Genomic DNA, 13,758 nt, shown 5'->3' with positions numbered 1-13,758 from the left:
TCTGGTCAACAGTAATAGTAGTTACAGGTCTGGTCAACATTAGTAGAAGTTACAGGTCTGGTCAACAGTAGTAGTAGTAACAGGTATGGTCAACAGTAGTAGAAGTTACAGGTCTGGTCAACAGTAATAGTATTTACAGGTCTGGTCAACAGTAGTAGTAGTTACAAGTATGGTCAACAGTAGTAGTATTTACAGGTCTGGTCAACAGTAATAGTAGTTACAGGTCTGGTCATAGTAGTTACAGGTCTGGTCAACAGTAGTAGAAGTTACAGGTCTGGTCAACAGTAATAGTATTTACAGGTCTGGTCAACAGTAATAGTAGTTACAAGTATGGTCAACAGTAGTAGTATTTACAGGTCTGGTCAACAGTAATAGTAGTTACAGGTCTGGTCAACAGTAGTAGTAGTTACAGGTCTGGTCAACAGTAGTAGTATTTACAGGTCTGGTCAACAGTAATAGTAGTTACAAGTATGGTCAACAGTAGTAGTATTTACAGGTCTGGTCAACAGTAATAGTAGTTACAGGTCTGGTCAACAGTAGTAGTAGTTACAGGTCTGGTCAACAGTAGTAGTAGTAACAGGTCTGGTCAACAGTAGTAGTAGTTACAGGTCTGGTCAACAGTAGTAGTAGTCACAGGACTGGTCAACAGTAGTAGTAGTTACAGGTCTGGTCAACAGTAATAGTAGTTACATGTCTGGTCAACAGTAATAGTAGTTACAAGTCTGGTCAACAGTAATAGTAGTTACAGGTCTGGTCAACACTAATAGTAGTTACATGTCTGGTCAACAGTAATAGTAGTTACAAGTCTGGTCAACAGTAATAGTAGTTATAAGTCTGGTCAACAGTAATAGTAGTTACAAGTCTGGTCAACAGTAATAGTAGTTACAAGTCTGTTCAACAGTAATAGTAGTTACAAGTCTGGTCAACAGTAATAGTAGTTACAGGTCTGGTCAACACTAATAGTAGTTACATGTCTGGTCAACAGTAATAGTAGTTACAAGTCTGGTCAACAGTAATAGTAGTTATAAGTCTGGTCAACAGTAATAGTAGTTACATGTCTGGTCAACAGTAATAGTAGTTACAAGTCTGGTCAACAGTAATAGTAGTTACAAGTCTGTTCAACAGTAATAGTAGTTACAAGTCTGGTCAACAGTAATAGTAGTTACAAGTCTGTTCAACAGTAGTAGTAGTTACAGGTCTGGTCAACAATAGTAGTATTTACAGGTCTGGTCAACAGTAATAGTAGTTACAGGTCTGGTCAACAATAGTAGTATTTACAGGTTTGGTCAACAGTAATAGTAGTTACAGGTCTGGTCAACAGTAGTAGTAGTTACAGGTCTGGTCAACAGTAGTAGTAGTTACAGGTCTGGTCAACAGTAGTAGTAGTTACAGGTCTGGTCAACAGTAGTAGTAGTTACAGGTCTGGTCAACAGTAATAGTAGTTACAGGTCTGGTCAACAGTAATAGCATTTACAGGTCTGGTCAACAGTAGTAGTAGTTACAGGTCTGGTCAACAGTAGTAGTAGTTACAGGTCTGGTCAACAGTAATAGTAGTTACATGTCTGGTCAACAGTAATAGTAGTTACAAGTCTGGTCAACAGTAATAGTAGTAGTTATGGGTCTGGTCAACAGTAGTAGTAGTTATAGTAGTAGTTATGGGTCTGGTCAACAGTTGTTGTAGTTACAGGTCTGGTCAACAGTAATAGTAGTTACAGGACTGGTCAACAGTAGTAGTAGTCACAGGACTGGTCAACATTAGTAGTATTTTATTACTTTTTTTATTTATTTCACCTTTATTTAACCAGGTAGGCTAGTTGAGAACAAGTTCTCATTTACAACTGCGACCTGGCCAAGATAAAGCAAAGCAGTTCGACACATAAAACAACACGGAGTTACACATGGAATAAACAAACATATAATCAATAATACAGTAGTAAAATTATCTATACAGCATGTGCAAATGAGGTAGGATAAGGGAGGTAAGGCAATAAATAGGCCATGGTGGCAAAGTAATTACAATATAGCAACTAAACACTTGAATGGTAGAATGTGCAGAAGATGAATGTGCAAGTAGAGATACTGGGGTGCAAAGGAGCAAGATAAATAAATAAATACAGTATTGGGATGAGGTAGATGGATGGGCTATTTACAGATGGGCTATGCACAGGTGCAGTGATCTGTGAGCTGCTATGACAGCTGGTGCTTAAAGCTAGTGAGGTAGATAAGATTCTCCAGCTTTAGTGATTTTTGCAGTTTGTTGCAGTCATTGGCAGCAGAGAACTGGAAGGAGAGGCGGCCAAAGGAAGAATTGGCTTTGGGGGTGACCAGTGAGATATACCTATTGCAGCGCATGCTACGTGTGGGTGCTGCTATGGTGACCAGTGAGCTGAGATAAGGTGGGGCTTTACCTAGCAGAGACTTGTAGATGGCCTGGAGCCAGTGGGTTTGGCGATGAGTATGAAGCGAGGGCCAGCCAACGAGAGCGTACAGGTCATAGTGGTTGGTAGTATATGGGGCTTTGGTGACAAAACGGATGGCACTGTGATAGACTGCATCCAATTTGCTGAGTAGGGTGGAGGCTATTTTGTAAATGACATCTCCAAAGTTGAGGATCGGTAGGATGGTCAGTTTTACGAGGGTATGTTTGGCAGCATGGGTGAAGGATGCTTGGTTGAAAAATAGGAAGCAAATTCTAGATTTAATTTTGAATTGGAGATGTTTAATGTGAGTCTGGAAGGAGAGTTTACAGTCTAACCAGACACCTAGGTATTTATAGTTGTCCACATATTCTAAGTCAAAACCGTCCAGAGTAGTGATGCTGGACGGGCAGGCAGGTGCGGGCAGCGATGGGGTGAAGAGCATGCATTTAGTTTTACTTGCATTTAAGAGCAGTTGGAGGCCACAGAAGGAGAGTTGTATGGCATTGAAGCTCGTTTGGAGGTTTGTTAACACAGTGTCCAAAGAATGTCCAGAAGTATACAGAATGGTGTCATCTGCGTAGAGGTGGATCAAAGAATCACCAGCAGCAAGAGCGACATCATTGATGTATACAGAGAAGAGAGTCGGCCCAAGAATAGAACCCTGTTGCACCCTCATAGAGACTGCCAGAGGTCCGGACAACAGGTCCTCCGATTTGACACACTGAACTCTATCTGAGAAGCAGTTGGTGAACCAGGCGAGGCAATCATTTGAGAAACCAAGGCTGTTGAGTCTACCAATAAGAATGTTGTGATTGACAGAGTCGAAAGCCTTAGCCAGGTCGATGAGTATGGCTGCACAATAATGTCTCTTATCGATGGCGGTTATGATATCGTTTAGGACCTTGCGCATGGCTGAGATGCACCCATGACCAGCTCTGAAACCAGATTGCATAGCGGAGAAGGTACGGTGGGATTCGAAATGGTCCGTAATCTGTTTGTTAACTTGGCCTCCGAAGACCTTAGAAAGGCAGGGTAGGATAGATATAGGTCTGTAGCAGTTTGGGTCTAGAATGTCTCCCCCTTTGAAGAGGGGGATGACCGCGGCAGCTTTCCAATCTATGGGAGTCTCAGACGATACGAAAGAGAGGTTGAACAGGCTGGAAATAGGGGTTGTTAATTTCGGCAGATCATTTTAGAAAGAGAGGGTCCAGAATGTCTAGCTCGGCTGATATGTAGGGGTCCAGATTTTGCAGCTAGTAGTTCCAGGTCTGGTCAACAGTAGTAGTTACAGGTCTGGTCAACAGTAGTAGTTACAGGTCTGGTCAACAGTAGTAGTTACAGGTCTGGTCAACAGTAATAGTAGTTACAGGTCTGGTCAACATTAGTAGTAGTAACAGGTCTGGTCAACAGTAGTAGTAGTTACAGGTCTGGTCAACAGTAATAGTAGTTACAGGTCTGGTCAACAGTAGTAGTAGTTACAGGTCTGGTCAACAGTAGTAGTAGTTACAGGTCTGGTCAACAGTAATAGTAGTTACAGGTCTGGTCAACAGTAGTAGTAGTTACAGGTCTGGTCAACAGTAGTAGTAGTTACAGGTCTGGCCAACAGTAGTAGTAGTTACTTGTCTGGTCAACAGTAGTAGTAGTAACAGGTCTGGTCAACAGTAGTAGTAGTTACAGGTCTGGTCAACAGTAATAGTAGTTACAGGTCTGGTCAACAGTAATAGCATTTACAGGTCTGGTCAACAGTAGTAGTAGTTACAGGTCTGGTCAACAGTAGTAGTAGTTACAGGTCTGGTCAACAGTAGTAGTAGTTACAGGTCTGGTCAACAGTAGTAGTAGTAACTGGTCTGGCCCACTGTCGGTCCTGCTGTAACTCATCTGGCCCTGGCCCACTGTCGGTCCTGCTGTAACTCATCTGGCCCTGGCCCACTGTTGGTCCTGCTGTAACTCATCTGGCCCTGGCCCACTGTTGGTCCTGCTGTAACTCATCTGGCCCTGGCCCACTGTCGTTCCTGCTGTAACTCATCTGGCCCTGGCCCACTGTTGGTCCTGCTGTAACACCACTACTCTACCGGCCCGGCAGCCTCCTCTAGCGAGTGGCAAGCGGCCACTTCTATTCCTGTCTCTGGCCCTCACATGGAATTCCAAATAGCGACAGAACAAGCGGACCTCTCAGGACTTAGAGTGCCCTCTGACCCCCCCCAACCCCACAATGGTCTCTCTTTATATCAGCGGGGTTTATGACCCTGTGCTCCCAGACTGGGACTGATACAAATCTTCATCAAAGCCTCTCTCAGATAGCAGCGTCACCTCTGGACAGGGGGTCCCTGAGTTGGCTGGACCCCCTGGTGGTACCCACCACCGCTGCCTAATAAACCATAAAGCCTCAGAGGGATATTTACGGTAAAAGGGTTAACCTGGGTTGACCCTGAAAGGCCCAACCAGCTCAACCCACCTCTCACCTCTCTCTCTCTCTCTCTGGGAAGTGACACCTTAGCCTCAGGAAGTGGACCCAGTCGCATACATAAATACAGCCGTACCACCCACAAAGTGCTGCAGAGAGAGAGAAAGAGAAAGACAGGTGTATTGTCAAGATGTTAATCTCACATTAGACCGAAATAAATCATCCCTTTATGGCTTTAAATGCATTTCACTGCTGAAATATCTGACAGTCCACTGAATAGCCCCGTAGACGTCCTCCCTTCTTTGATTTCACACCAACTCTCTTTTTCTTTCACACACAATGACAGACCTAAATGGACACCCACACATTCATACACACTCAGTCTATGACTATTTATAGCCACATGATAGCACAGTGCTTCTTTCTCCCATTGTGTCAGTAGAAGTTTCCTGCTCCATGCATGTTGTTGCATCATCTGAAGCAGAGGCAGCGTCGTAGCAGGGGGTTTATGAATGAACACAGCAGTCTAAGCCAGAGGCAGGGAGATGGCACCATTCCCACTCTGATGTCAGACAGAGGGAGCACTCTGAGGCCTCCCTTTTCTTCATTCATTCATCTCCCCCCAGTCAGTCCTGTGATTGACTCACATTACAGCTCAATGACTCATCCTTCCACTCTCCCTCCTCTCCACTCCACTCCCCTCACCCACCCTACCCCACCCTGACTTGCCCTGCCCCGCCCCAGCCCCACCACGGTTCCTTAGGGCCATGGCCCCGGCTGCAAAATCCCAATTTCAAAATCCTTGCTCCGGCGCACAAGTGAAGAAGGCTACTAATTTGGTTCACGTGTGTCTCCCTCCTCCTGTTCCCCGCTGCTAATAGACCTGTGGGCCAGAGGTGTGGACTGGAACCTTTGTCTGCAGGGAAGGTTAGGAGTGGGGGAAGAGGGATGCTTTTCCAGCAGGCACAGCATCTATTCAGTGGGCTTCACTGGGAACAGATATCATTGTGGCACTCTGCACACCAACCAGTGACTATCAATATATTTTACAGTAAATCTACAGGACATCGCTCTCCCGCTGTCTGTCAATGATAATATAGTCCCATTTTACATACCACTTCTAATAAAAAATTGAATGATCCATATTTTGTCTTAATTGGTAGGCAATAAGACTATTTAGCATAAGCCACATGCAGGCACGGTCCTCCCTCTCTCCACTGTAATCTAAGTTGTGAGTGACATAGATCACCAACCTTACCCTCCTTCTGTCATAATCACACTACATATTAAACCCAATCACACTATCAGTCCACTAAATGGATGGGTCTTATCCTATGATAGACTACCACTCTGTGTGTGAAGGAGGCTGGCAGATACTTAACGCTCAGTGATACTGACCCTGCCCAACCTGCCCTAATCAGACTCCCAGGCATTGAAACCATATCAGGGCCTCATAATTTAGCAGAGACTCTATACCCAAGCCAGCCTCCCCAGTTATTAGATATACAGTACATTAGCTATCTTACAGAGAACTGCATGGGTCGTTTAGAGAGGGAGTGAGTATCATTCATGGAATACTGTATGAAATGGAATCATTTGTAATGTGTAAGACAGAATCAAATTCAGTTCAGTCTATAAGAGCTTCATGCACCAGGAAATATCATGTTGAAGTTAAAACATGAATGTTATGCAGTTCAGACACACTCACAATGGTTAAGCCTGTTTCAGCTGGTGGGCGTCTGTACAATATGAACCCCCACCTGCTCACCCAGAGGGAGCTGTGTGTCTTTGATGGGTTTTAAGACAGCTTTAGGCCTGCGAAGCCCAGCGTGGGGATGACGACAGGGCAGCGCGAGCTGGTTCCAAAGTGCAGACAAACTCGATCCATGTAAAATAAACTTCAACATTGTCTCTGTCTTTGATAGATATCAAAGCCCAGGCACAGTCTGATTGAGCAAGCTCCATCTCATCTCAGCCAGCGAGCGCTCTCCACTAGCGCTATCTAACCCTACGTAGTCAATCAACAACCAGCCGTCACGGTGGAGATGGTTAAGACGACCGTGCAGTCAGGGACATGGACATCAGGTCTTGTTTTATTTTAATTTCAGAATGGGCCTTGTCTGACAATATCCTCTTCAGTCTTTTGTAATATGATTCTAAAATACCATGATACTGTAGAAATGCGTAACCAAGCCAATAGAGTTGTTACTGTAATATGTAGTATAATCAGGACTTCCAAATGGAGAGAGAGGGAGCATGGAGCCCTAATCGAATCACACACCGGCAGTGTTATGGTTTGCTTCCATTTGGGCACTCTGCATAATTTGGCCTGTCAGCTTCCAGCGGTTAGATAGAGAGAGAGAGCCTTGGGTTCCAGACGGGCAGCGTTGAGTTACAGTTCCACAGCCCACAGAGGAACGACAGCTGTTGTACATTCCAGACGAAGTTGGGAACGTCGATGAGCAGTGAAAACACGCATGAACTTCACATCGCCAAGGCCTCCCCTTCGCTGCGCTGGCAGATCAAACCAGGGCAGGGATGCCGGAACATTTATGGCGTCGAGAGACAGCAGAGGGGTGACAAAACATCTCCAGCCTCCCTCCGGGCCTGCTTGTGATCTGGTAGTTTACCTCACACAGCGAGGGGTGATAGAGACAGAGTGACATACAGCCGTGGTAATCTTTTATGCCTTTCTTTGTTATGAAATGTGGTGATTTATATATTCATTCACAATAGACTGTCACAGTCATTGTCTGTCTGTCTGTCTGTCTGTGTGTCTGTGTGTGTTTGTCTCTCTCTCTCTCTTTCCATGTCTTAGTTTTTTCTGTTGCTCCTGCCCTGGGGGCTTTCCCTCTCCCCTCCCTCCATCCACCCCTCTGTAGCCTGGTAGAGTCTAATTAGATCAATGCGAGTCATCAGGCACTGTTTAAAGCCATCAAAGAGTGCTCTGTCTCATGCTGGATGCCCACTGGCTGTGAGGGGAGAACAGTGGGCCTGTGTGTCCGGGACCACAGGGACACTCACCCTCCACCCATCCCCCTTGACCCCTTACCCCCACCCCCTCCAGCCTGGCAGGGCTTAGGGTGACATCATCACCTCGTCCCTGACCTCTGGGGGTAAGGGGGCATAAGAGGTCACAGTGATAGGTATCAGCCGCACTCTGTGCGTCCTACCCACTGGGTCCCCAGTGAGAATGGCTTCTACCTTGTCCATATGTGAGGCATTCATGCAATATATTGCCAAACAAACAACCCTTTGCTTTGAGGCACTTGGACAACACGGACAGCGGAAGCTGGAGCATGTGTTGTTGGTGTGCACGTGGATGTGACCAAAGCATTTGCGGCAGCTGCCATAGTATAATTGATTCTCTCCCAAGTCGATACACTGTCTGTCTGGACAGGATGTAATTGTTCAGCCAAGTGCTTCATCACGGCGGCTGTGTGTTTGTGTGTGTGTGTGTGTGTGTGTGTGTGTGTGTGTGTGTGTGTGTGTGTGTGTGTGGCCCTGTGTTCTGTGCGCTGTGAGTCTGACTGCTAGTCTCTCTCTCCTGTGTGACTGACAGATCTGGAGTGTGGAGATGTGCCCCTGCTCACTCCAGGGAGTAAAGAGATGATGTCTCAGGCTCTGAAGGACACGTTCAGCGGCTTCACAAAGGAACAGCAACGACTGGCCATTCCCAAAGGTAAAGCACTTAAACAAGGTCTTACTTTCTCTTTCTGAATCTTTCTCTCTCTTTCTCTTCCTATCTCTCACTTTACATGCATATTTTTTGATTATCCATGTTTCCCTACACACACTCAAAATCTAAACCCCTCCTCTCAGTATGACTAAAGATTGCTGAGTGGTGACATTATATACAAAATGACAGATTGAGTGTATTGGTTGTTAGACAGACTGTAGGATTCAGAGAAAGCCGGGGTAGAGACACAGATAGAAATGATTAATGATGGTTCTTTGATTGAGGCATACCACAGAGCAAATAGCTGGGGTTTCACTGTCAGTCTATTGTTACTATCACCACTTATCTGCACCACCTCACCTCTTACCTCTAATAGCAGAAGCAGCACGTCGAAAATATGACCCACTGAAACTGCTAATGAAAATTAATGTGCTATAGAAATGGCTCTGTGGCCTGATAATACCTCACCTCCATTCTAATTCAGGAGATGGTAGATTAAAACAGAGTGGAGTGGAGGTTTCTTGTCACCATGTATATTACTGTGACCTCAGGTAGCCCTTCAGTGACATGTCCCTCCCTCTCCCCCCATGTCCCTCTCAGACCCCAGGCAGTGGACAGAGAACCACGTGGGAGAGTGGCTGACGTGGACGGTGAACGAGTTTAGCCTGAAGAGCGTGGACTTCCACAAGTTCTGTATGAACGGGGCCAGTATGTGTGCCCTGGGGAAGGAACGCTTCCTGGATCTAGCACCTGACTATGTGGGTGACATCCTCTGGGAACATCTAGAGATGCTTCAGAAAGGTAGGCCCAGGCATATGGTAGTGGTAGCATGATGTACTACACTACGCACAATGCTCTGTACAACATACCAATCGGGGTTGGGCTCAATTAGAATTGAAGGCAGTCAATTCAGGTAGGGATTTTAATAAAAAAATCTGAAATTTCCAAAATGTTGATATAAATAGCTTCTACTTTTCAGTTCATTGAGAAATCGCTGAACATAAATGCCCTTTTAAGATTATTGAATTAAAATTTTTGTTTACTTCCTGAAATGACTGCCTTCAATTAAAAATTGAGCCCAACCCTGGTATCAATCATAAGCCTCAGAAGTGCCTACTGTACCTATCACATTAGCTGTAGTGTGTGTTGAAGCACAGCATTGGCGCTGTAGTCTCTTTGTGCAACATGGTTTCAAGTGTTAGCGCTGTTAGCATTTACATGGTAATCTGAGATGAAGAGGAAGACCTCCGTTTCCTCCTGGTCATTAATATTTAATCAGCCATACTGGATGCAGTGAGTTTACGACTGTTATAGGATACATTAAATCAATGACAGGGTCAGTGACTGTTGATATCTATTTTTCATGAAGAAGACACAAAGCATTTCCCTGTCAACGGCCTGACCTCCACCTTCCAGGAATCCCACTATACCTCAGACTACTTTGTCAGTAAGTATCACTGAGGAGACTAAATCCTATGTACGTAGTCTGGCTCTAATGCACTAATGGCTTGTTAATATGTAATATGTTACGTCAATCAATGTATATACAGAAAGAATGGGGATATGACTCAGCACAGTAGGTCCAGGGATTTTTTGTTGTAGCAGTTACACTGAGCTCTCCATTTCTCTCTCTCTCTCTCTCTCTCTCTCTCTCTCTCTCTCTCTCTCTCGCTCTCTCTCTCTCTTTCTGTCTCTCTCTCTCTCTCGTGCGCTCTCTCCCGCCCCCTCCTTCTCTCTCTCCACCTCTCTCTCTCTATTGCTCACTCTCTTCCCCATTCTCTTTCTCTCACTCTCTCCCGCCCCCTCCTTCTCTCTATCCACCTCCTTCTCTGTCTCTATCTCCCACTCTCTTCCCGTCTCTCTCCCTCCCTCCCTCTTTCTCTCTCCTCCTCCTTCTCCTGTGTTTCTCCAGGCTATGGCATTGAGCATGCCCAGTGCGTTCCTCCCTCTGAATACTCAGAGCCGGGCTTTATCACAGAGTCCTACCAGACCCTTCACCCAATCAGCTCCGAGGACCTGCTGTCACTCAAGTACGAGAACGAATACCCAAACGTCATCCTCAGGGACATGCCCCTCAACACACTGCAAGGGGACTACTTCTCAGTCAAGCAGGAGGTGGTTTCCCCCGACAACATGTGTGTGGGCCGCATCAGCAGAGGTGAGGGGTCACAAACAAGATAGTGAAGGAAATGGTTGGAAATAAAGATTTTGTGAAGTGTGGCTATTACAGCTGCTGTGTATTAGGTGCCCTATCTCAAAGAGGAACAAGTTAACTTGGGTAACTTGGGGCCATTACGTGAGTAGGCCTATAGTCCATGTCTTAGTTGTGCATAAGACTGAGACTCTGATTCAGTCCATACAGTATGAATCTATGATAAGTCATTCCACGGTGTTGACTGTAACTTGAGGTCTAGCTTATTGGGTTGTGTTTGTGAACATTACTGTGTGCGTGTGATTTCGCTGACGCCTTCCAATCTTGCCCTGCCACATCACTGGATGTACCACGATAGAAGAAAGGAGGCCCTAAGGCTGGCTTGTGGTTCAAGCAAACCCGCCTCGGGGAGATAATAAGTCAATTGTTTATGTCAGAGTGAGAAGAGAACAAAGCCACACGGTGCGTTAGCGCTATCTGTCCCTATAGCTTTCATGTAAAACAGCCCAAGCGATGTAACCTTCAAGAACAACCACATTTTTTTCTCTCAATTTTTTTTTCTCTCAACCTTGAGGTGGTTCTCAGCAAGGACATAAAGTGACAGAGAGTGACAGAGAGTGACAGAGAGTGTCATAGCGTGGTTTTTCTTTCTCATGAATCGTTCTGTTTACCTGCCACATGCACCACTGTTTGCTTTCCTACTGATAGTTTGGAGAAGAATTAACAACGTGGTTTACATTAATACCAATAAAGCAAGGATTTTCTTCTCAAATCCCCCGGTTTAACAAATTAGTAAGGGCTGTCAGGGAGTTTACAGTACACAGGCCCGTCCAGTGGACTGACTGGGCATTCGCCTGCAAGGTATGTCCAGGCCTCGTACATAATAAATCCCAGGGTTTTTGGCAGCACATTGTGCTTTCTAAATGTGGGAAAGTATTTGTGGCACCACCGAAAACCACATGTGGCTTCAATTTGTGCAATTGAAGATTTCAGTATCAGTCGAGGCACTGGATTATCTTTCATTCTTTAATAGCTCTCAGTTGAAATGCTCCTCTTATCTTTGCCGAGGCCAGAAATAGCAAGGAAATTTGCATTGATCTTCTTCCAATTAGACAAAACCAAATCGCAGTTGCACATGCTAAACTGAGTGTGAAGTGAAGGGACCAGGACCATACCATTACGTTATACAGAACAAAGAAGCTCAGTGAGAGTGTAATTTACTGCCAATGTCTGTGTATTCCTGCCATAAATATTGTCCTCTGTCAAATCGTAATGTCACTGTTCTAAACTATTTACTTTCAGATAATTCTATTTTCATTCCTTCTCACACTATGAGGCAATAAAACTAACAGATTCTGCTCTCCATCTCTCTGTCTCTCAGGTAAGCTGGGAGGACAGGACTCGTTTGAGAGCAACGAGAGCTTTGAAAGCTGTGACCGTCTGACCCAGTCCTGGAGCAGCCAGTCCTCCTTCAGCAGTCTGCAGCGCGTCCCATCGTATGACAGCTTCGACTCCGAGGACTACCCCAGCACCCTGCATGGACACAAGCCCAAGGGAACCTTCAAGGACTACGTCAGGGAGTGCTCAGACCTCAGCAAGGACAAACCTGTCATCCCCGCCGCAGCACTGGCAGGATACACAGGTTAGTCGAAATGAATGAAGAAAATACAGGTTACAGTTTGGAAAATGTGCAATCAACTACAATAAATATGGCCAAACGTTCATCCTTCTTACTTCTTACAGGCGTTTTTATGCCACCCAATGGAGCCCTATGTTACATGTTTGCCAGGCAGTTGCAGCTGATGTACATACTGTAGGTGTGCCTCAGTGTAATTGGGTCTCTGTAACTGGCTGCACAGCTTCTGGCTGAGAGCGTTTATATACACACCTCTATAACAGCCTGTGGCACTGCAGCTCCAGAGTCATGCACTCACAGGAAACCAAGACATTTGCTCTCAACCTCTTCTCTCCATCTCGCCTCGTCTTGCACCTCTGACTTTCTCATCTGCACCGTTTTATCTGTGGCCGCATCTCAACCTATTTTCCAGGTCGTCTTGGCAACCTGGGTGCAAACACAAAACAATACCTGCACTTAAAACTAGAGTAGATATATCTGTTAAGGCCCCTTTCTACCTACAGTGCCTGATGAAAAAGCTACTCTATCTTCTATTCAAACACAAAGAAACACATCTTAGAAGTTTAAAAAAAGATCCAAGGTCTGGCACATTCTATTTTTGTATTCTTTTTATGGCAAGGTTTTCAGTTTGTTTTGTAAAAACGTAGTGATAAAGTTTACATTTTTTCTACTTAAATCCCTATTCAGCATTTTACATTTTGGGACCAATAGCCATTACAGAAAAACTACATAATTGTGGAAAATCACATGACTTCACACACAAATTCATGTGTTCTTTCCGTAAGAGAGTTGAATTCTCCATGTTTCAACATAGAGCACAAGTATATACGGTGCATTCGGAAAGTATTCAGACCCCTTGATTTTTTCCACATTTTGTTATGTTACAGCCTTATTCTAAAATGGATTAAATATTTTTCTCCCTCATCAATCTACACACAATATCCCATAATGACAAAGTGAAAACAGGTTTTTGAATTATTTTGCAGAAATAAATGAATACGTATTTACATAAATATTCAGACCCTTTGCTATGAGACTCAGGTGCATCCTGTTTCCATTGATCATCATTGAGATGCTTCTACAACTTGATTGGAGTCTACCTGTGGTAAATTCAATTGATTGGACATGATTTGTTGACATGTTAGAGCAAAAACCAAGCCATGAGGTCGAAGGAATTGTGCGTAGAGCTCCGAGACAGGATTTTGTTGAGGCACAGATCTGGGGAAGGGTACCACAACATTTCTGCAGCATTGAAGGTCCCCAAGAACATAGTGACCTAAATCATTCTTAAATGGAAGAAGTTTGGAACCACCAAGACTCTTCCTAGAGCTGGCCACCCAGTCAAACTGAGCAATCGGGGGAGAAGAGCCTTGGTCAGGGAGGTGACTAAGAACCCGATGGTCACTCTGACAGAACTCCAGAGTTCCGCTGTGTAGATGGGAGAACCTTCCAGAAGGACATCCATCT

General features: G+C 44.9%; 1 protein-coding gene across 5 annotated transcripts in view; it reads left to right on the top strand.

The window, feature by feature from the left end:
* LOC110507855 (protein C-ets-1) overlaps positions 1 to 13,758 on the top strand; it is a 48,845-nt gene that overhangs the window by 25,864 nt on the left and 9,223 nt on the right. For 4 of the 5 annotated variants that reach the window (XM_021588224.3, XM_090223755.1, XM_021588225.3 and 1 more), the window contains 5 exons: positions 8,387 to 8,506; positions 9,104 to 9,304; positions 9,873 to 9,950; positions 10,416 to 10,661; positions 12,037 to 12,297. In XM_021588224.3, coding sequence (XP_021443899.1) covers positions 8,387 to 8,506; positions 9,104 to 9,304; positions 9,873 to 9,950; positions 10,416 to 10,661; positions 12,037 to 12,297 — 906 coding nt within the window. Of the gene's footprint in view, positions 1 to 6,192; positions 7,500 to 8,386; positions 8,507 to 9,103; positions 9,305 to 9,872; positions 9,951 to 10,415; positions 10,662 to 12,036; positions 12,298 to 13,758 lie in introns of those variants that run through there. The other variant, XM_021588227.3, reaches the window with a different exon arrangement.

The sequence above is a fragment of the Oncorhynchus mykiss genome, chromosome 27 (assembly GCF_057628025.1).
Source record: "Oncorhynchus mykiss isolate SJ-2025 chromosome 27, ASM5762802v1, whole genome shotgun sequence".
NCBI classification, from domain to species: Eukaryota; Metazoa; Chordata; class Actinopteri; order Salmoniformes; family Salmonidae; genus Oncorhynchus; species Oncorhynchus mykiss.
This window is presented reverse-complemented; position numbering and strand designations above follow the sequence as displayed.